The 23,718-nt window shown below is 36.0% G+C and overlaps 1 protein-coding gene across 1 annotated transcript in view; it reads right to left on the bottom strand.

Moving 5' to 3' along the window:
* Positions 1 to 21,189, bottom strand: part of LOC148120696 (uncharacterized) — a 54,718-nt gene extending 33,529 nt beyond the window's left edge. The window contains exons 1-9 of the mRNA XM_087910885.1: positions 21,133 to 21,189; positions 20,239 to 20,332; positions 16,741 to 16,796; positions 14,599 to 14,979; positions 14,020 to 14,348; positions 12,318 to 12,366; positions 11,852 to 11,924; positions 8,318 to 8,492; positions 6,095 to 6,275 (exon numbers count right to left, since the gene is read on the bottom strand). Coding sequence (XP_087767011.1) covers positions 6,095 to 6,275; positions 8,318 to 8,492; positions 11,852 to 11,924; positions 12,318 to 12,366; positions 14,020 to 14,348; positions 14,599 to 14,979; positions 16,741 to 16,796; positions 20,239 to 20,332; positions 21,133 to 21,189 — 1,395 coding nt within the window. The remainder of the gene's footprint in view (positions 1 to 6,094; positions 6,276 to 8,317; positions 8,493 to 11,851; positions 11,925 to 12,317; positions 12,367 to 14,019; positions 14,349 to 14,598; positions 14,980 to 16,740; positions 16,797 to 20,238; positions 20,333 to 21,132) is intronic.
* Positions 21,190 to 23,718: the final 2,529 nt, after the last annotated feature.

Raw genomic sequence — 23,718 nt, 5'->3', positions numbered from 1 at the left:
TGTGTGAGCCTTAATCCCATCTTCAATTACTACAAGATGTTCATTCTGAAACAAGTTTAGGTCCTGTCTCAGGTTTTATTAATCAGTAAAATGCAAATGGTAACCATATCTACAGCTCTTCAGTATTGAGAAGTTTTACATGCAATACACACATTTTTATTTTCGTGTGATACAGTGACGGAATTCCTCTATCTAAGCAAACTGATTCATTCTTAATACCATTAGAATAGTGAGGAAGATACGTGTCCAGCTCTGCATGCAATTTTCACTAATTCCACTAGCCGATGGAAGCTTCATTCCTTTATTTTCTAGTACATGTATCACAACATAGGGATCTAGGTATCAGCTATCCAAAATAAGTTTCCCTAAATAAAAGCTGCATACTATGTCATTTATTAACTTGTGTGTAGATGGAATGACCTTCAGAGGTAGCTAAAGCCACTCATAGGAAAGCATTGCAAGCACACTACAAAACAAGTTTCTCTTGACTCTTTACATGAGAAAAATACGTGACTATCTTAATTATTTACTAGTTTACTTTGCACTCTTATTCTGTCATATCAGTTTTATTTTTATCATTTTGTATAATTTCTTTAATACAATATATTTCAATCATATTCTTTCCCCTTCCCCAAATAATCCCATATTACATCCTACTCTACCATTTACCCAACTTCATCTTTTCCTCATTCACTCAAAGCAAAGAACACAAGAAAAACTGCAGACAAAAGAAATGGAACTCAAAACACATAAAGGAAAATAAAATCAATGTGATGAAAAATACCAAACTAAAACAGAAAGTGAACACACATACACACACACACACACACACAGAGTCCATTTTGTGTTGGCAACTTTGAACTTTGGCTGGGCATGTAGACTGTTTGATATACTCAGTGACATTCTACAGGAGAGAAATTATTTTCTCTTCCCAACTATGTGTCAATCATTAAAATCTTTTTGACGATGGTGAGAATGTGTGCTTCCAACTCTTAAGTGTCAGAATTTTTTTCTGGTTAGAACCTGAGCAGTCTTGTGCATGCAGTTACAGTCTCTGTGAGTTCATCATATGTGCATAACCTGTGTTCTGTCTGGAAAATATTGTAGTTTATCCACCACCTCATTCTGCCTCCTCTTCTGCATAGGTCCCCAGTGTTGGTGGAGGGGTTTGATGAAGACATCCCATTTATTGTAGCTAGAAGCATTTTCTGTCCCACTGGTTTCCCTGAACTATTATTTCTCTGCTTACCTGTTTCCAAAACCGCTTATGAAATAGCCACTGTGAGGTTTATTATTGTTACAATTGTCTGGCCCATGTCTTAGACTTCTTATTGGCTAGCTTTAACTATTAAATTATCCAGTTTTTGTTAAACTGTGAATTACCATGAAGCTGTTGCTTACCTGTGTGGTATGTTACTCCCTCAGCGGCTATATGGAGTCTCTTTCAACCCTGCCTATTCTTTCTCTCTCTGTTCAGATTTCCTACCTGCTTTTCTTCTTCTATGCCATTGACCAAAATATCTTTATTCATTAACCAAATAAAACAACACATATACAGATTGACATCCCACATCAGTTAATGACTGAGTGCCCTAAAACCTCATTCCCTGTACATTTTCCAGTTGGGGCTCTTTGTTAATTACCATGCACTGTGAAAAGAAGCTTCTTTGATGTTCTCCTTATCTTTAGGTGCTATACTTCTTATGCACATACCCCCTACACCAAGCCCAATATATATTATTTAGAGGTGTATTCTGTACATTAGAAAGTATTAATGTTTTCTTTGTAATTTGTTTATTTCATTTTACATAATAATAACCAGTTTCGTGCATTTTTCCTTGAAATGGTAGATCCTTGTATTTTACATCTGGATAAAGCTCCTGTGAACACAATACTGTTTTACTTGTCCATTTCTTTGTTGATGGATGTGTCGTCTTTGTTCATATCTTGGCAATTGTGAGTAGTACTGAAAGAAAGATGGGTGTTCAAGTATTGCTGGGGAGTACTAATTTAGATATCTTTGGAAATATGTAAAAGCTGAGTCATATTTTTCCCTTGTGGTTCTGGTTTTGAAAACTGAGCTGGATTTTTTTACTCACTTAGTATTAAAATTCCAAACTTCTTATATTTTCAATAAACTATCTCCCTCTTATATATTTAGTTCACACTTTTTCTAGCTCATTTGTTGTTCCTGTATTCTGCTCCTTTGTGCTAATCCTGTTGTCAATTCTCTCTAACATTTTTTGACCTATTAGAATTGGGGCATTCAAAGCCCAGAGGTTCATATTTGACATTGTGGTGATCGGTCTGTTTAATTGATTCATTTACAGGGAGAGGAAAATGAAGAGATTTTCATTTCCCTTCATGCAGATGTCCACTTTATGCAGACAGAACATTGTGTTTGAAAACATTCGCCATCTCAAAAGCATGGTTGTGGGATCTCTCAGTTAAAACAACAAAAAGTCTAAACAGGTTGTTATAGTAAACACAGGGTTCTGTCTACCAGTTCTCTGTAGACAGAGACAGTTCTTTGTTTCATAGTAAAATACACTAAAGTCATTGCCAAAGCAGTGTTGGAATTAATATAGTTTCTGTGTGATTTTTTTTTCTGTCTGGGTGGCTGGAAAATGAACGAGTAATCTCCTTCTACAGTTCCGTGTCTCCTATTTGATTACACTTTTCTACATGCCTTTTTGTGTGACAATCACATCATTTTGTTACTATGTCCTTTATTATAATCTAAAACCAGATATATTTTTTCAAGCACTGATATTAATGCTTTGAATAACTTTGGGTATTTTGTGTTTCCATAAGAATTAGGGGATAAACAAACCTAGTAAATGTACTAAACAAAAAAAAATCATTCTGGGTGAAATATCCCAGACCCAGAAGGACAAGTTATTGGTGTCTTGCACAGACATCATCTGAGAAGCTTCCTAGTGTGAAAAATGGGAACAAATGCAGAGATCCACAGTCAGACATTATGCATAGAGTGACAGACATTAGAACAGACAGTCCTGAATGTGGTGTCTCCATCAGTTCTCTCCACTCAAGGTTCAGGAAATCCCATGGAAGAGAAAGAAAAAATGGTACAAGAGCCAAGAGGATGGAGGAAATAAAGAAAACAAGACCCTGTATATCAACTTGACCAAATCTCATATGAACTCACATAAACTGAGGCAGTATGGGCAAGGCCTGTCCACGTCCTCTGGTTATTTAATATGTCTTTCAGTGTTTTTATGAGATTCTTGAGTGTGTGAACAAATTGGTCTCTTGTTGTACGGAGGCCACTTGTTTGTTTCCAAATTCCCAGACTTGAAATAACTACTCAGAATCTATGTCAATTAAATAACTGCTTGGCCAATCACTTAATCTTATGGCTAACTAGCTCTTATATTTTTAGTTAACCCATTCATATTTTATATTTTATGACAAGGTTCATGGCCTACTGGCAAGGTTCAAACCAATGGCTCACGTCTTTTTCCTCTGGCAGTTACATGGCCTCTCCTTGACTCTGTCTATTCCCTTTATATATATTTCACTTCCAGCCTGGATATATTCTGTTAAGCCATTGGCAGAAAGCCGCTTTTTTATTCATTAACCAATAAAACCAACACATATACAGAAGAAATTCCCACATCATTTCCCCTTTTCTGTTTAAATAAAATGGAAGGTTTTAACTTCAACAGATTGGCACACCAATGTTATCTGAAAAGTTTGGAGCTGATCCCAGGCGCCCACTTTGGGTCTAGATGTGTATGAGCCCACTTGGCATCAGTAGGAAACAAGCTGAAACCATGTCCACAGCTCAGCACTCACCACCTGGGCAGGCAGCAGAATCAGGTTTGCTAGGCATACAAAGGCAAGAGAGTGTAGCAGATTCCCAATGCAATACACAGAGATATTTCCAGGCCATGCTATGTGTTGCATGGCAGATTTAGCTTTTACTCAGATAAACATGGTTTATATGCTGCACAGTGCTTCCCAGATATGATGTGGTGAGAATGGCTCCCACCATGCAGTATCAGAGGCATCAAACATGATTCTATTCCCACAGAAGATGAGAGCCTGTGGATTCAATCCAAGCTAGTGTGGTTTGATTGACCAAGATCCCCCAAAATGTTTCTGTATACTCCCCCCAAAATTACTTTGCCCAACAAAAAGCAGGAAACAGTTTGAAAAGAACTATGCCCAAATCCCCAAATATTGCTTATAAATGTTTGTTTACATTTAAAGGAGAATGTGTTATACAGATCAATACTTTACATTGGTATGGATCTTGGTTTATTGATACAAATTTTAGGTCAATTTTTATATGTATATTTCTGTTCTTGATTAAGTTATTGATTTGTACAGGTCACTTAATAATGTAATGTATAATTAAGGAATATAGGTTAATAAACATCTATAATAGTCTAGCTTGTAGTCATGTCTAGATATATAGAGATATACTTCAGTTAGATATTCTTCAAACCTTTCAAAGACTACAGAATATTGTAAAATGTTTTAAAAACTTAGACCTTTCATGACAATGAGACACATCTGCTCCTGGCGGTAATCAATCTACTTTAAGAGGATGATAGACACTGAAGGGGCTCCTTATGGCATTGGTTAGCCATTTGGGCAAGAAACTGGTTTTGCCTGGACTGCTTGATATTATGCTGTATAAACTGAACATGCAGGACCAAGAGAAAAATGACTGCTGAACTTGCATAAATGTGAGATGATTCATCGGGGTTCCTGCTTCATGAAAGATTCTGCTAGACATTCTGAAGAACACTGAAGAAAGTGACTGACAAACTGCCAGTATAGGCAGAAGTATGTTTAAAATTTCCTGGTTCATGAAAAAGTCTGCCTGATACTATACGTCAGTACTCTGAAGATAGGGGCTAGCAATGATACAGAAGAACTTTAAGTGACTGTCCAGGTAGCAAGATGTCTCTGTCAATTCTAGAGTTTTGGAAGTTTCTTACAATATATTTTCTGTTAACTTAGGTAATATTCTATCCTTTTGGAATCTTTGATGGAGTTGAATAGATATAATTATAGTTTTCCTTAGTTATGAAAAAAGATAAAGTATATGTAAATATTGTAGTTGTCATTCTTGCTTAATACTTGTTTTGTTATATGTAATTTTACTACATTAATGTTAAAACCGTTTTTATTTAGACAGAAAAGCAAAGGTGGGATTCCCTTCTGTATGTTGTGAATACCACTGGTTAATCAAGAATCTGACTTGTGCCTGAAAGGGCCGAATAGAAGTAGGCAGGGAAAACTAAATTGTACGCTGGGAGAAAGAAGGCAGACTTAGGAGAAGTCATGTAGTCCTGTCACAGACAAATGTCAGATGCAATATGGAACTTTATCCAGCAAGCCACAGCCATGTAGAGATACACAGATTAATGGAATGGGTTAAATTAAGATATAAGAGGTAGCCAGTAAGATTTAGAGCTAATAGACAAAACAGTGATTTTAATAATATAGTTTGTGTGTGGTTATTTTGGGTCTGGGAAGCCAGAAACAAAGATACCAGCATGGTAGATTTCCCAAGGTTTTCGGTGTATATACTAATTGTTTGCTATAGACGGAACAGAGGGCTGTGTTCCCACCTGGATCCCAGATAGCTTACCCCTAAAATAATTACACGGAAACTGTATTATTTTAAACACTGCCTGGCCCATTACCTCCAGCCTCTAATTGGCTAACTCTCACAGATTAATTAACCCATTTCTAATAATCTGTATATCACCACAAGGTCTTGGTTTACTGGGAAGGTTCTAACCCAATTCCGTCTTAGAGAGGAAAGCCATGGCATCTGCCTGACTCTACTTTCTTTCTCCCAGCATTCTGTTCTGTCTACTCTACCTACCTATGTTCTGACCTATCAGGCCAAGCAGTTTTCTTTATTAATTAACTAATGAAAACAACAGATAGATAGAAGACCATCCTACATCAGTTTACATAGTGATGAAACTGACAAAGAAAAATTTTTTTGTTTACATATCTGTTAAAAATTCAAATATTATTAAATCAAGGCATATTAACATATTAGTGGGCAAATGTTGCAATACTATTTTCCTTAAAGATTAATTACCTGCTTTAACACCACATCTCTTGTTTTTTGACATATTTCAAGTTCATGTGTCCATGTAACTTGTCTGTTGCATTGCTCTCTTTTCTCAGTCATCTCTTCTTCCTCTCTCAGATCCTCTTCAGACTCATTATAATCACAAATTATTTTGCTTATCAACTTTACTTGCTCTTTTATGACTGATCTGTGGTTAAATAAGCTAATCTTAGAATTACTCTAGTCAGAAAACAAAATGTTCATTTTATAAATTGGATGCTCATAAGTTGCTTATAACATTTCCAAAAGTTTATACACTGAGTTTTCATTTTACTCTATATTCTAAACTTTAAAGAAAAATACACAACCTAATATCTATGAGCATGCTTTTCATGTATCCATTTTACACAATTTCTACTTACTTTGCTGTTATGTATTTTATGAACAATTTAAAAATCCATTTGGGTAATTTTAATAGCAAGTAATGGTGATCATAATAATAAACACCAATATGCTTTTAAAAGAAAATGACTTAAATTACTCTTTTTTCTCTTTAATTGATATAATTTAATTGGTTAATTTAACCATTACTTGAATACGCCTAAACAGAGAGATGTCTACTACATGTAAGGTACTAAGTTTGATACAAAGCATCACCCAAAATATGTATTAAATTTGTTAACAGATTAAAATAATTACTAGTAATGATGTGAACAAGAATGGGTCCCATAGGCTCATATACTTGAATGCAGTGGAATTGTTTGAGGATTCGAATGCTTAAGGGGTGGCCTTGTTCAAATTGGTGTGGCTTTATTGGAGGAAGTGTGTCACAGAGGGTAGGCTTTGAGGTTTCAAAAGCCTGTGCCAGACCCAGTTTTACTTTCTTTTTTCTGCCCCCATAACAGGAAGTACAGTTCTCAGATACAGCTTTAGCATCTGTTTGCATGACACCATGCTCCCTGTCACCATGTTCCAAGCCATGATGATAATGGACTAAGACTTTGAAATGGTAAGCAAGCTCCTTTGGTCATGGTGTCTCTCATAGCAATAGAAAACCCAGGACACCACTTAATAAGAATTCATCTGGCGATGGACGGAGATAGAGACAGAGACCCACATTGGAACACTGGACTTAACTCCCTAGGTCCAAACGAGAAGCAGAAGGAAAGAGAACTTGAGCAAAGAAGGCAAGATCAGAGGGAACCTTCACCCGTTGATGGATAGAGATTGAGACAGAGACCCACACTGGAGCACTGGACTGAGCCCCCAAGGTCTAAATGAGGAGCAGAAGGAGGGAGAACATGAACAAGAAAGGCAGGACCGTGAGGAGTGCAGTTCACCCACTGATACAAGGGGACTGATCTAATGAGAGTTCACCAAGGCCAGTTGGATTGGAACTGAACGAGCACATGATCCAACCAGATTCTCTGAATGTGGCTGGCACGGGGTCTTTCTGAGAAGCCATTGACAATGACACTGGGACTTGTTTCCTCTGCATATACTGGATTTTTGGGATCCAGTCTCTTTGGAAGCTCACCTTCCTAGACCTGGAGGGAGGGGGGAGGAACTTGAACTTCCCACAAGGCAGGAAACCCTGACTGCTCTTAGGGATGGAGAGGGAGGAGCAGAGAGAGTGGGGGGAGTGGGAGGGTGTTGGGAGGAGGGGCGGAAATGGAAACTTTTATAAATTAATAAACTTTTATAAATTAAAAAAAAGAATGATCATAATTTTTCAGGAGAAAAATTCAAAAATATTAATCAAAATAATTTTGAGCTTCTAAGTATTTCAACAAATTTCTGCATGGGAAACATATTAATTATAAAAAGTTCGAAATAGTGGAAATTATTCACCTCAATTTTGTTTCTTATAGAAAAATTTATGATACATAACAAAATGCCACATAAAATCCTACTTATCCAATACAAATGTGTAATTGTGGTAGGCTGGCTCCATATACATATTGCATTGGTATTTTAAAAGGCGTATGAATTCAGTTATCAATGTACGAGACAAAGAAATTAAAAATATTAATGATTATTTAGTGGATTTATTATTTCTAAAAATTTCTTCTGCCCTTTAAAAATAGAAATTTTCTGTTGCAAAATGCCAAAGGAAACTAAGAAATTGTCAAAATCCATTTACCATCTCTATTGCAAGATGCCAAAAGGAAACTCAGAAATTTCCAAAATCCTTTGCCAGTCTTCAGTATAAATAGAGTAAGTGTACTACAAAGGACTATAGTGTTATACCTCAGATTACAAATTCTTTCTTTCTTTCCTACAAGCTTTTCCTCTAACCGTGAGTTTTCTTCTTTTGCTTTAGATAATTTCTTTTTCAATTTAGCTTTTTTAAAGAGTAGTTGAACATAGGTTTCCTTAAGTTCTTCTAAATATGCAGGTGTACTTTTTAAGGAGCTCCCAGGATCTGTACAAAAAAGAAAACATAAAAATAAAATAAATAAACATATTCTATGATAAAACAGCACTCATTATACTAAGTTCTGGAGAAGAAACAAACTAGATCTCTAACATTACTCAAAGTCTAGCAATAGAGCAGATAAATATCCATTATGACTCCTGATAAGCATTGTAATAAAGCTGAGTTTTCATATCAACTAACAGAATTAATGTGCACTGAGCTCCATCACTAATTCCAGGGGGAAAGAGGGCTGAATATGGAAACAAAAACGAGGGCATAAAAAAAGACACACAGCAAGTAAGACACATCTATGCCAATATAGAGTACATACTGAAGTTTGAGCAATGTATTTCTGTCTATGATAGAGAAAAATGGACCATTGCAGGTCAGGGAACAAAGAGAAAGAAATTATGCTCCCTGTCTATAGACTCAGCACATAGGAGGCTAAGACTGAAACATTTTCAGTTTTCATTCTTCTGGAACTACATGGCATGGGCATGTCACAAATGAAAAAAAAAAAAAACAAACTTCTGGGTTTGTGGTTAAAATTATTGCCAGGGCATTTTCCCAACTCTCCCACAGCCCTGGATACCAAACCAAACATTTGCTCAGGCTCCCAGCTCTAAGACGATGAAGCTGATCATACCTTAAAACTAATGAAGTTTTGGCCAAGGGAATTAAACTAACAGAGAAAAGAACAATGCAGAGAAAGAATTCTGCATATTTGCAAAGGGTCCTCAAACATTTAGCACAGAAATGACCACAAGTGTTCCTGGGTCTGAGGTGAAAGCACCTGAGATGTTCACATAAAGCTACAGCCATGCTCACATAGTAGCAGGAAGAATCCTATTTGCTGAGCTAGAGAAGTTCATAATTTACAGGATATTTGGCAGATTTTGTAAGTTAGACAAGGAAACTGAGGACAGTGAAATTCAAATATAAATTTGAATTGACAGTTATAGCCTGAACTAGGTACAAGCCTCGGACAGACCTTTACTGCAATCAGCTGTACTTTCTGATAAATTAGCTATGTTCTGCATGAACATTAATTCTGTAAACCACAAGGGAACCTGTGGTGATCATAATTCAAAAATTAGTTCCATTAAATTCTCGTTGAATGTTATGTTGTAATGTAATGTTTGTGAGACTGTATGGTGCAGCTTCTGATATAACTAGGAGAATCAGTATCACAGCAAACAACGTAATTATTTGACTCTTAAACCATTTATGTCCCCTCTTTCTCAATTGTTCTATAGGTGTACCTTTTTGGACTAAGGTCTATAACTCTATATTTTAATTGGATGTGTGCTGAGAGTCATTTCGTTATGAAAGCTGCTATATTAAACCAGCATGTATATTTTAAAAATATCTTGACCTCAAAATTTAAGTCAATAGATATATTACTTTGGACAAAATGTTTTGCCTTTGTTCCCACAGGGAATGAGAGACTGTGGGTTCTTTCTGTGTTAAGAAAAATATGATTTGATTGAGAATGACTCCCTGAAAAATCTCTGATGGAAACGAATGACACTGATGATCCAATGTTTTAGAGCACCTCTGTTGCATTTTCCTCTGTGTTCTACATGCAGAACAGCTTCAAGACTGCTGGCTGATATGATCTAGATTCACAGAGTACTCCAGTCAGGGTTGGACTAAAATTCTAAATTTTCATGGGGTCCCAAAAAGATTACCAGTGACACCAATAAGCAGAAAATAGTCTCAAAAACTACATCCACATTGCCTAAAATTGGCTATAGATGTTTGTTATTCTTTAAGGGGTTGGTTACAGGTTGTTATTGGAAATTGAAAAAAGCTGAACAAGGTGGTATGGAAATTGTAGAATAAATGGGTAGATTACTGAATCTAATCCAAAAACAGCTATTAATCTTAAATATTTTGCATTGATATGGATTTTGACTTATTGATAAAATTTAAAGATAATTTCATTATACTGTATGTATATTACACTCTTGTTTAAAGTTTATGTTTATACATCTCATTTAAAAATGAATATATAATTAAGAAATACAGGTTAATAGTAATCTATAATAGTCAAAATTATAGTCATGTTAGGCATGTTTGCAAGATCATACATAGATATGTTTAGATAGATGGTCTTAAAACATTTCAATGATATACATAATGTGACATTTAATATGTTTAACAACTTAAGGATTTCATGACAGTGAGACACTTCTATGTCTGGTAGCACCAATGTACTTCAGAGATAATGAGCATCAAAGAAACTCCATGTGGAGTTTATTTTCTTTATGGCAAAATATAGCCATATGATCAAAGAAACTGCCTTTACTCTAATTGATGACAGCTATTGTACAAACTGGACAAGCATAACAAAAAAAAGGAACTGCAAAACTTTACCAAGGTAGAATAGCCCTTTAGAATTTACTACTTCACAGGAAAGTCTGTCAGATATACTAGGCCTGTAGGCCAAAGATACATGACTGAACATTACTGAAGAACTTTGGGTGATTGTTCAGGTAATGAGATGTCCCTGTTGTTAGGTAAATTTTCACCCTTCTGGGGTCTTTGATGGAGTTGAAGACTAAATAGTTATAATAGTTTTCCTTATTTATAATATAAAGTAATTTAAATTCAAAACTTTAGACTCACTAAGACAATACAGATAATAGAATATTTTCTCTAATTTGCAAAATACAAATATACTGGATACTCTAACTGTAATTCTTACTTGATAACTGTTTTTGTTATATAAAATTTTACTTTGTTAAAGGTAAAAATTTTAATTAGACAGAAAGGGGCAAGTGCTGTGAAATGATCCTCTTGTACATTATAAAGATTTATCTTTCAAATTGGCTTTTAAAAACTCTTGATTTGCCAGTAGGCAGGCAGGAAGTAACCAAACTAAAGATATTGGGGTTAGGGAAGTTGGAGTCAGTAGTCACCTGCCTGGGATGAAGATAGAAGAGTGAAATGTTTCCTAATCTAGCACTTAGAAGTGACAGTTGATTTTTAAATGAGAGACAAGAAAAATCAAATTTCATTCTTTTAAATAAATATATAGTAGTACATAGACATGTGACAGAGATTTCAGAAGATTTGGTAGCAAGAAAGATGGTTCTAGATTTACTGCTGGTTTATGTGGAGATAATGGAAACAAGACTCAAAAGTGTGAAGGCACAGGGAATAATCAGAGTCAGTAAAGAGGAGGCATTGGTCATGGCCATAGCATCTGACAAAGAGTATACAGTGCTTTCATTTAGGTTAGCTCAAGGATAATTCTTGTATGAAGAGCATGGGTTCCACAGGCAGTTCCAAGCAGTGTGTGTACATGTATTGCAATACATAAACAACTTTATATTCATGCAATGTTATTGGAAACTCACATTCTTCTGAACAGGATCCAATTATTTGAGTCGAGTCAATAAGATCATGTATGTCTTTTGCCGACTTTGGGACCTATAAGATAAACAATACTGTCTACAAAGGGGATAATTCATTTTTTTATCATCAGAGAAAAACATACCTCTTGAAATTACCAATTTGCAAGGCATTTTACAATAGCTACCTTCTTAAACATTCAAATATACTATATTTAAACAACAAAAAAGTTCTACAGATTTTACCCTTCTTTTTCAGACCCTTCTTTTTCTGTCTTTTAGCCTTGCCTGGAACCTATAAATGAGTTAGGTTAGTCAGGATCTAATGGCAATCCTCCAGCTTTAGTCTCGTGACTGCTGAGACTCCAGGTAAGCGCTATTACAATCAGTATTACCTAATTTTTCAATTAAATATTGTTATAATTTTGTAATACATTCCTGTGTTTCATAAATATATTGAACAAATTAATACCTGTTTAAACAGCACCTTAAATTTTTTCTTAGGTTTGCTCTTTTTGTCCCTACAATAGAAAACATATTTTTAGATAAAATTAACACATAAAAAACTAATATCTAAAATGATTATGTATTCATAGAATATGCCTTATAACTGTTTATGCCAATTTGTAAAGTTTATATATATATATATATATATACATATACACTATCACATAATATCTTCTATAAGTACAATTTAGTAATAAATAGAATAGAAAATGGAAAATAATTTCAGTGTTAATAAAATTTAAAAAAAATAATTTTGATAAATTTTCTGACAGTCAAAACAAAGAAATCATAGTAGTATGTATACTATGGAATATGAATTACCACACCAAGTTTATTCTTATTTTATTTTTAATGATCTTATTTTTGAGTTTACATATGTACATCATTTAACCCTTCAATATCCTTTCAAATCCTCCCCTATGGCTCTTTTTGTATTGTTACAAATTCAATGCATCTTTTTTGTTATTGTTCATGCATATATATGCATTTATTTTTAATATATAATTTTTGAAAGATTGCATGGTATCATGGGAACTACTTATCAATGAGTTCCAGCTCAGAAGCCTCTGGGTCCTGCATCTTGAAGTGCATGGTACCTTCAGCACTAGAAACTTACCTCTGGGCAGCAGCCAAATGCAACAGCACTAGTCATGTTAATATTTAAAAGACTAAGATTCCTTGGACAATTCTGATCAACACCTTAAAAGAGGGCTTCTCATGCGTGATCTTGGGGGTTTTGTTAGGAATTCTTTGGCTCATGGAAGGTAATTATCATCTCAGATGAAAAAAGTTCATTTTAACTCTTTATATATTTATACACAAACTTATGTGTAATATAGTTTTTCAGATATATAGTTAATTCCTTATTATTTTTTTTAGAATCCTTACTGTTATTTTACTGCCGCTTTTCTTTTGCTGTATTTCTCTTTACCTTCCTTAATTAGAGGTCCCCTCTTTCTCATTGTCCTGATCTGATATCTTATATTCCATTATTCTCTTCATTACTGCTCCCCAATCCACCTACACAGCTGACAGTCCTAATTTACTTTCAGGTTTCTGAAGTTACTCTAGGGTGTATACTCACACCTGAACCCCAGATGGGAGGGAACATACATGGGCCCTTAATCTGGAGACACCTCACCCTTAGGACAAGTATTCAGAAAAAATTTCCTTGTTTCTTGTGCATGCATCTACACACACATTCAAAGCCTGTATATTAAACATTCTTCAATTATGTTTAATATGTATCACATTTATGTGCATCTTGTCTAATTTACCTATGATATATTATTAGAGTGTTTATGGTTATGCTTAAAAACATTTTTTCCTATTCCAAAAGAGCCCATCCTCAAAGTGAAATTGTTAGATCAAAGTTGTGATATTTTTTAAATGAATCATTGTTACCATATTATGGCTTAAAACTGATATATATACTGGTTTCCAAGTTTCTTTTGCCTCACATTTGACACCCAGGTTATAATATTTTAAACAAAATTCATCAATGTTAATGGTATACAATATTACCTAATGCTATTTGTCTTGGTTTGCTTGTTGGCTGTCCAAGATTATCCCTAGACAAACCTCATGTTGGACATGAACATTATCAAGAAGTAGAATTAATGTACAGGGCAGGAACAATACCTCGGTTCAGTTCTTCCTAGCCTTACCCATCATGTTTCTCTGTCTCCTCAACAGCAGGATGTGGTTTTCTATCTTCTACACACTTTATTGTCATTAGAATAAATCTGTTTGAAACAGGAGTAGTGGGTACAGGAGAAGGAGCATCGGGAAGATCTGCTACTGCAAGAGATCTAGCTGCAGTAGTTACAGCAGGAGTGCCTGGAAAAACAAAAGCAGCAGTTAGCAGTAGCTGCGGCGGCAGCCGCAGCAGCAACAAGAGACACAGCAGCATGAGTAGCAACCGCAGCATCAGTAGCTGCAGCAACAGTAGAAGGGGCTGCAGCTTGTGTGATAAAAGGAGGAGCAACACAAGGAGCTACAGTAGCAGCAACAGAAACAACGAAGGCAGCTGCTGCAGCAGGACCAGTAGCAACAGCAACGGCAGCAACAGCAGAAGCAACAGGAGCAACAGTGGGAGCATCAGAACCAGCTGCTGCAGTAACAGCAGCAGCAACCACTGCTGCAACAGAAGCAGAATCAATACTAATAGAAGTAGAAGTCACAGAAGTACCAGTGGCAGTGGCAGTGGCAGCGGCAGCGGCAGCGGCAGCTGCGGCAGTAGCAACAGCAGCAGCGCCGGTGTCTGGAGCAGTCGGGGCCGCCGCAGCAGCAGCAGGAACAGCAGCTACCGTGGCAGTAGCCACAGGAACAGAAGAACTGTCAGGCGCAGCACCAGGAGCAACAGCAGCAAGAGCATTAACATTTGCAGCGGCAGAGGTAGAGGCTGCAACAGCAGGAGCAAGAGCAGCCACAATGGCAGCTACCGCAGCAGAGGCACCAGTGTCTGCTGCAGTGGAAGTAGCGGCAGCAACAACTGCGGCAGAAACAGTAGAAGCCACAATAGTAGCACCAGAAACATCAGGAGTCGCAAATGCTTCTGTATCTTCAGAGGCGTGGACTGCATCTTCTCTTTCATCGCTTGTATGCACCTTCCTGTTGGCTGTAACCTTTAATTGAGAGTTGAATATCAAAGTTCACTATTTTTAATAATACAAAGCTGTTTTCCCCAATGGTCTTTATGAGTTGACTCTTGCATATTAAGAATTTACTTCATAAAATTTTTATGTGCTCAGGTTGTCTTAAGAGGTCATGGAAAGTTTGGAGAATTCTGCTGCATTTATTTCTATGTGAAAAGATATTTTTTCTTTTATTTTTTAAATTTTTAAACGGGACACTCTTCATTTTGAGCTTTTTCTTTTATACATGCTTTTCTAACTCATATTTCTAATTTCTATATAGCTGTTATAAAAGAAACACTCTGCTAGTGACATATAGTATTGAAAGTCACTTTTAGAATTATGACTTTTGGTTCTTTTACAACATGGCGATGGGAGGGGGGCTCCTTATCCGCACTAAGATAGTTCTCACACAGCCTTTTGTGATCCTTCCTTTTTCTTGGGCAACTTAAATGTGAAGGTGCTCACAAAAATGAAACCAGGTTTGCCCAAAGAAAGGAACACAGTGGAACTTCAGAGCTCTGAGTATGGTAACTTGGAATAATTGGAAAATGTAAGACGATTTCCAAATTTCACATTCATCCACCATAAAATTTGGCATCTATAAGAAATGTTATCACACGTCTTCAGATTCACTTATGAAATTCAGCAACGTATCCACTTTATTGAAACACTGGAGTTGACAAAGTGGATGTCTTTGAGGAAAGTGTTGAACCTAACAAAATTTTACTTTTAGGAGTGTCTCTGAAATCCACAGGCAAAGACCAACTGGAGCTCATGGAATCCCAGAGAAGAGGAGGAGAAAGGACAGTAGGAGCCAGAGGGGTCAAGGACACCACAAGAACAACCACAGAAGCAACTAACCTGGGATCCCAGGGGCTCAAAGAGGGAATTGACCTAGGCACACTGCATATGTTAAGTTGTGTACTTGATCCTCATGTGCAATCTCTAATAGTGGGATCAAGGGCTCTCTCTGACTCTTTTACTGGCTTTTGGGACTCTATTCCTCTGCCCAGCATAACACGTGGTGAGGGGGAGGGTGGTGCTTAGTCTTACTGCAACTTGATATGCCATGTTTGTGGATATCAATGGGAGACCTGCCTTTTCCTGAACAGAAACAGGGTAGGAGTGGATTAGGAGATACAGGCAAAAGGAGAGGTAGGGAAAGGACTGGGAGGAGAGAAAGGAGAGAAAACTGTAGCCAGATTGCAAAATTAATTAATTAATTATAAAAAAGAATGCCTCTATATTTTTCACTGGCCTTAATTCAATATGCCTCACAACTCAGTTTTGGACTTATTAATTTATAAACATGATACACAGTTAAAAAGGTGAATTAAATCTATTTGATAACAATTACATGTTACCTAACTTAAGGTTTGTTGCTTCAAACCTAACATTAATTATAGATCTTCTAGAAGAAAACATTTGTCATTTAAGGGTATTTGTAGTAGAGTATGGGATTATTACCTATTTATTCAAAAAAGAAGTTTAAAAACATAATGCTATTAGCTCTATGTACATTTTTTTTGCAAATCTTTTTATTATATATACAAAATTCTGACTACATGTATGCTTGGATCCCATGAGAGACCAGATCTCATTACAGATGGTTGTGAGCCACCATGTTGTTGCTGTGAATTGAACTCAGGACCTCTGAAAGAGCAGTCAGTGCTCTTAACCTCTAAGCCATCTCTCCAGCCAGCTAAATTGTTTTTTTAAAAAAAATTTGTCATAATAGTATTTACATACCAACGGCTGCTTCGTTTTGTTGTCCTCACACTGCTCTTGATGATCTTCCAATACCACTGTTCATCACAAATAAATGTACTTAGTTATACCACAAACATTAAAGAAAAACACAGATTGTATGTATAATGGCCAAAAAATCTACAATAAATACTATTTTTTTCATTTTCCCATTTGAGAATTTTTAATTCAGCTTATTTATCTTTACCTGGAAATTTTAAGAGGTACTTAAACTTCAATATAATCTTTTGACAGATAGCAAATATTTTTTAGTGTTTAGGCAAAAGACTTAGAAGGTTTAGTCACAATTGCATTCTGATCCTTAAGACACATACCAGGGCTCAGGTAGCTGATCTGACGCTGGGTATCTTAAAGGCACTCCGAGCCACAGAAACCATGGGTGTCAATCCCCACCCTGGCTGCTCTAGGGAGACGGACCCAGCATTCTGGGCACAAATGAAACCCACATCCCATAGGAGAGAACATGACACCCATATTTCTATGGCTCCTGCTGTGGCATGACTCTCACACTCCAACATAGCCGCAGGCTCCAGTCAAGATCCTGTCCCTCTGTAGAGGCCTTAGTGGCAACCTGGGTCACCAATATCAACACTGACCTCAGATGAATATAGGTCACACCCTCAGGTAGAAAATCTGCTTGGTCAATATCCTAGATTCAAGTGGTAGTTCTGTCCACTCAGATCAGGATGGCCGGCACATTTTGCTGTTGTTGTCTCTGTGTCTTTATGTATTCCTTGTGCTTTGATTCTTCCTTGTTTTGTCCTGTTCATGTTGTTTGTTTTGCTTTTATATTATTTTAATACTATCTAGTTTTCTATATTTTCTAGATGCTTTTTTAATATAGAAAACTGAATAGTAATAAAAAATACTGGTTTTTCTAACCCTCACCCTAAACTTGGTGCACACCTTTAATCCCAGCTCTCAGGTGGAAAAGGCAGGTGGGTCTCTCTCAGTTCGAGCTCAGTTTGGCCTACAAGCTAGTTTCCAGGACAGGTTCCAGAGCTACAGAGAAACCCTGTCTCAGAAAAAGGGACAGAGAGAGAGAGAGAGAGAGAGAGAGAGAGAGAGAGAGAGAGAGAGAGAATAAGAAAGGATGCCAATTTAGCTTTATGGGGAAGTCTGGGAATAGTTGGGGTGAGGATAATCCTAATCAGAATAAATTATTGATAAATCTATTTCAATAAAAAATAAAGAACATGAAGGGATCTTGCTATGCACTTCAGGTTGTCTTCAAACACCTGTAAAGGTCTGTCCTCAGTATAATAAGTGCACAGAAGTAAAAATGTGTGAGATGGTGACCATCTTTTCTATTATCATTTTGAAAGTATGGGAAATACTACGTTTTTTATAATTAACCCCACTATACCTCTGAACAAATGTGAAATTTTTTGTGGGAATGTTAGGGTGCAGAAACATAGATGCAGAAATACCTAAAGAACCATTCATTTATTCAACATTTGCACAATATTCTAAATGTTTCTTTAAATTTTGGTAAAACTGTGATATTTTCATTAATTAGGATGAATCCTTCTGTCACACTGGGTTAAAATGAAGTAAAACCAATAACACCACATCCATTTCAGGCATTTTGAAATGCTTTTTTTCTAGAATAATTTGTGAAGTTACCTGATTTGTATATTTGGGTTTCTTTTTGGTCAAATTTTGTATTTCCTTCGTTTTCTGTAATTTCAGTGGCATCCTGGAAGGAATTTGAAACAAAACTCTCAGTAATTGATTCATATTTCACAAAATATGATAAAAGTTTTATGGGGGAAATGAAATTACCTACCTCTTTTAGAGCATATATCTTGTTAGATCCTAAAACAAATCAAGAAAAAAAATATAGTAATTTACATGTAAAGACGACTATCCTATATTTATACAAAGAAATTATGTATATATAATATATATTCTCATGTATTCTTTTTGATTAACTTGAATGAGAAGGAATATAAACTATAAACTAGGTGTAACATTATCCTCTAGTATTGATGCAGAGTTATTTAAAGCAAACACAAATTGCATTTCTAATTAAATATTGCCTATTAACTTTCTACAGATTAAGCAGTTCTGCTAGTATTCAAAGAAGATCTTCTATAATAATTTTTAAAATTATTATACATTAGCTTGGAGTAACATTTTTATACTCAAAATCACTTATGATAAGTCTTTTTCCGCACGTAATTTAGTATGTCTTCAGTTGTCATTCATGTGCTGATAATGTTTAGGTAGCCACGTTGGTGAGACTCCCACCAATTTTAAAGACCACAAGAGAGAGGTGGTAATGGTACCTAAGTCAGACTGAGCAGGTTTTTATTCTTGCCTCTTTGTGGATGGCTTCCCTTCCTGCGGTGACACCTGCAGGAACCCACTCATCCACCAGTTTACAGAGCTAATGAGTCCCAAGGATGAGATTGGCATGAACATAGTTATCATGGTTCACACAGGCTGTTTGCTGACATTTCAAATTTGTTTAACAATGACTGGATTCACGATGTGAGACCTGCAGGGTGCTGAAGGTGTTTCTGGAGAACGGGATACACAATGTGGCTATCCATAAGGAGCATTCCAAGTACAAGACCTTCACCAGCATATACTTGGTTTACAAGCTCAAGTACCAGGGCCACAGTGGGTCTACATTGCCAGTAAGAATTTGTAACAGCCTCAGCTCCTCTCCTTATTCAGCTGTACTTACTATACTTCTTGGAATATAACCTCGTGCTCACCCTTACCATACACTGCAGCTGAAGTATAAAAACTCCCTGGTGTCTCAATATTTCTGAGTCTCTCCATAACTACACCATGAAATTATTTCCAACTCTGTTATTTTGATGTATATGATGCTATCTTTTGAAATAGCAGACTTTTAAATAACATTTCTATGTGCATGGCCGACTCAACATGCTACCATATGCCTATAGTACAGCACAGCCGTGCAAGACCATGATCTCAGTGCTTAGCAAGGCTCCAAAAGAACAATATATAGAAGAGAGGAAAATTCAGAACAATATTTTTTTTAAATCTGCGCTTTAAAACATGATGTATATACTTTGTACATTTATTGCTACCATCATTTTTTCAAGAAAAAGAAGCACTGTTTATTTTCAACTTTCCATTGTTTATATTTGTCAAACTACCTTTCATGGTCTCCCAGTACCCTCTGTTTTCTTATTCTCCATTTTTCTTTCTTTTTTCTAACTACTTAGTTCATTAAATCTTGCAGATAAATACTACTTCGTTACAGAGTTACATTTCAGATCTTATTTCAATCTTATACATTTGGAATGTCGCTGAAACTGTATAACGTACTTAACTTGTTATCATATTATACACACTATTTTTTTACCATGCATTTGATAGCCATCTCTTGGCTCATAAATATATAGTTCACCCTGATTTTAAAACAAAACAAAAAAAGGAAAAAAAGCAAACAAACCATAAAAATTCATTTTTGAAATACTGACAACATGCAACTCTTACTTTTCCCGTGTTTCCTTATAGTAGTTCCTCGTTTTGGAACTAGTCCCTTCAAAAACTTATATATTCCCCTCTGTGGAAGATGCTTCACACTATCCTAGAAAAAAAAATACCAAAATGAGTTACACAAGATTTTCTCATTACTTTATAGGAAAAAGTAAACTACTATTTTAAAAACAAGTATTTCAATATTTCTTAGTTAAATGTAAGTATATTATTTCAAAATATATTCAAAAATAATATATGCTATCTACATCAAGTACATGATTAAACTGGTATGTTAAGGGAAATGTAAACATCACATTGATGACAAACATCACATTGATGACAATGCTTGGTCCAAAGATTATTCAGCATCAAAAAAATTATAATTTTTCAGGGAGAACTAAGGCATGGAGCAGCCTATCAGTATAATAGTGTACAGTTACCTGCAAAGTGCAAACTCAAAGTGTCTGTATTAGTAAAGATCCAATATATTCCAATGACTATACAATATCAGTGGCCACTATTCCCATTATTTTTTTCTGGCCTTCGAAAGTAAATCAAAAGTTTAAGTTGTCGTTTCTTTACAAAATAACAGAAATATTTCTGTATCACTCTTCATATTTCAGACATTTTTAATAACATGTTTTCATAGTTTACCTTATATTTTTACAATTGATGAATAAAATAAGGAAGTAAGTGAAAAAATAAGGGAAATAAAGTGAAACTAATATGGGTTTCTGTGCATTCTAAGAGGGTTCAAAATTTCTAACTAAATATATTTAAAATTGAACTGTAAGTTATGAAATAGTCACCCCAAATATCTATGAATAAAAAGACTGCATGTAGCATATACATGCTTGTTTACTCTAGAAAATAATATTTATTAAATTTAGGAACTAAACTTTTACATACCGATGATTGATTCCTATCGTTGTCGACAATAAGTTGCTTCTTTTTCTTTGATTCCATTTCCAAGTCTACTTCTGTTGAAAGAATTTAGTATTTTTTTAATTCCAATAAATTATAAATAAAGAGTTTGCTTCAGGCCGTGGCAGGGTCCCGGTGAGGAGGAGCTTGGGTGTTCCCCGACCCCATAGAAGCCCAGGTCGCCCTGCAGTGCTGGCTACCCCCTCCCGCCTGCCATCCCAGCTCCCATCCAGGTACGAATTCCTATATTTCTCCCTTCCCCCTGGGTCCATAAAATTTCCCCAGCTCAGCTGCCCTGCAAGCTGAGCCTGCATTGTAAGTTCATCCTGGAAAGAGGGAGTACCTGTGCTTCAATAGCCTGCCTGAGGAAAGGTGGGCATTCTGTCAGTGAAGTCCCTGCCCAAGAAGGGAACCTGACCCGGTAACAGAAGTTCCAATAGAGAACATTTGAAGTAAGAGATGGGCAGACGCCAAGGCAAGACCTCATCCAACAATCTGAAAAACAACATGAAAACACCAGATCCCAAGGACCCTACAACAGAAGGGCTTGAACACCTTAACCCAGAAGAAGTGGAAAAAAGTGCCATTATGAAAGCAATAGAGTCCCTTAAACAGGATATGAATAACTCCCTTAAAGAATTGGATGAGAAATATAACAAAAAGTTTGAAGAAATGACTATAGAAATTGATGAGAAATATAACAAAAAGTTTGAAGAAATAAGTAAATCCGTGAATGAGACCCTGAGAAACCAAGAAAAAACAATCAAACAAGTAAAGGAAACAGTGCAAGAATTGAAAACTGAAATGGAGGCAATGAAGAAAACACAAACGGAGAACCGGCTGGATATGGAAAACCTAGGTAAACGAACGGAGACTACAGAATCAAGCATAACCAATAGAATACAAGAGATAGAAGAACAAATCTCAGAACCTGAAGATACCATAGAGAAAATAAATGCTCTGGTCAAAGAAAACGGCAAATCCAACAAATTCTCTTCACAAAACATTCAGGAAATCTGGGACACAATAAAAAAACCAAATCTAAGAATAATAGGGATTGAAGAAGGAGAAGAACTGCAGATCAAAGGCCCAGGAAATATATTCAACAAAATTATAGAAGAAAACTTTCCCAACCTAAAGAATGATATTCCTATGAAGGTTCAAGAAGCATACAGAACACCGAATAGACTGGATCAGAAAAAAACATGCCCTCGCCATATAATAATCAAAACACAAAACATAAATATTAAAGAAAAAATTTTAAGAGCTGCAAAGGAAAAAGGTCAAGTAACTTATAAAGGTAAACCTATCAAGCTTACACCGGATTTCTCTATGGAAACCATGAAAGCAAGAAGATCCTGGATAGAGGTACTGCAGAAACTAAGAGACCATGGATGCAAACCCAGACTACTATACCCAGCCAAGCTATTGTTCACTATCAACGGAGAAAACAAAATATTCCAGGATAAAAACAAATTTAAACAATACGTAGCTACTAATCCAGCCTTACAGAGAATATTAGAAGGAAAATCACTACTGAAGGAATCCAACATTCCCAACACGGCCTACAATAACTTGAACATCTAGCGACCATTCACAAGCACAAATAAAAGAAGAAAAACACATACACTCTACTACCTAAAAAAAAAAATGACCAGAGTCAACAACCACTGGTCATTAATATCACTTAATATCAATGGACTCAATTCACCTATAAAGAGGCACAGACTTAGAGATTGGATACGAAAACAGGATCCAACATTCTGCTGTTTACAAGAAACACACCTCAACCACAAAGACAGACACCTACTCAGAGTAAAGGGTTGGGAAAAGGTTTTCCAAGCAAATGGACCTAAGAAACAAGCAGGTGTGGCCATTTTAATTTCCAACAAAATTGACTTCAAACTAAAATCAATCAGAAGAGATGGAGATGGACATTTTATACTCATAACAGGAACAATTCATCAGGAGGAAGTCTCAATCCTGAATATCTATGCTCCTAATATAAAGGCACCCACATATGTAAAAGAAACTCTTCTAGAACTCAAGGCGGTCATCAAACCACACACACTAATAGTAGGAGACTTCAACACTCCTCTCTCACCAATGGACAGGTCAATCAGACAGAACCAAACAGAGAATTGAGAGATTTATTGGAGGTATTGAATCAAATGGACTTAACAGACATCTATAGAACACTCCACCCAAATAGGAAAGAATATACCTTTTTCTCTGCAGCTCATGGAACCTTCTCGAAAATTGACCACATACTCGGTAACAAAGCAAACTTCCACAGATACAAAAAAATATTAGTAACTACCTGTGTCTTGTCAGATCACCATGAACTAAAATTAGAATTCAACAACAATGCTTCCCCCAGGAAGCCAACAAACTCATGGAAACTGAACAGTCAACTACTAAATCACCCCTGGGTCAAGGAAGAAATAAAGAAAGAAATTAAACTCTTCCTTGAATTTAATGAAAACAAAGACACAACATACTCAAACCTATGGGACACTATGAAAGCAGTGCTAAGAGGAAAGTTCATAGCACTAAGTGCCCAATTAAAGA

Source organism: Myodes glareolus, chromosome 10 (genome assembly GCF_982192425.1).
Source record: "Myodes glareolus chromosome 10, mMyoGla1.1, whole genome shotgun sequence".
NCBI lineage: Eukaryota > Metazoa > Chordata > Mammalia > Rodentia > Cricetidae > Myodes > Myodes glareolus.
This window is presented reverse-complemented; position numbering and strand designations above follow the sequence as displayed.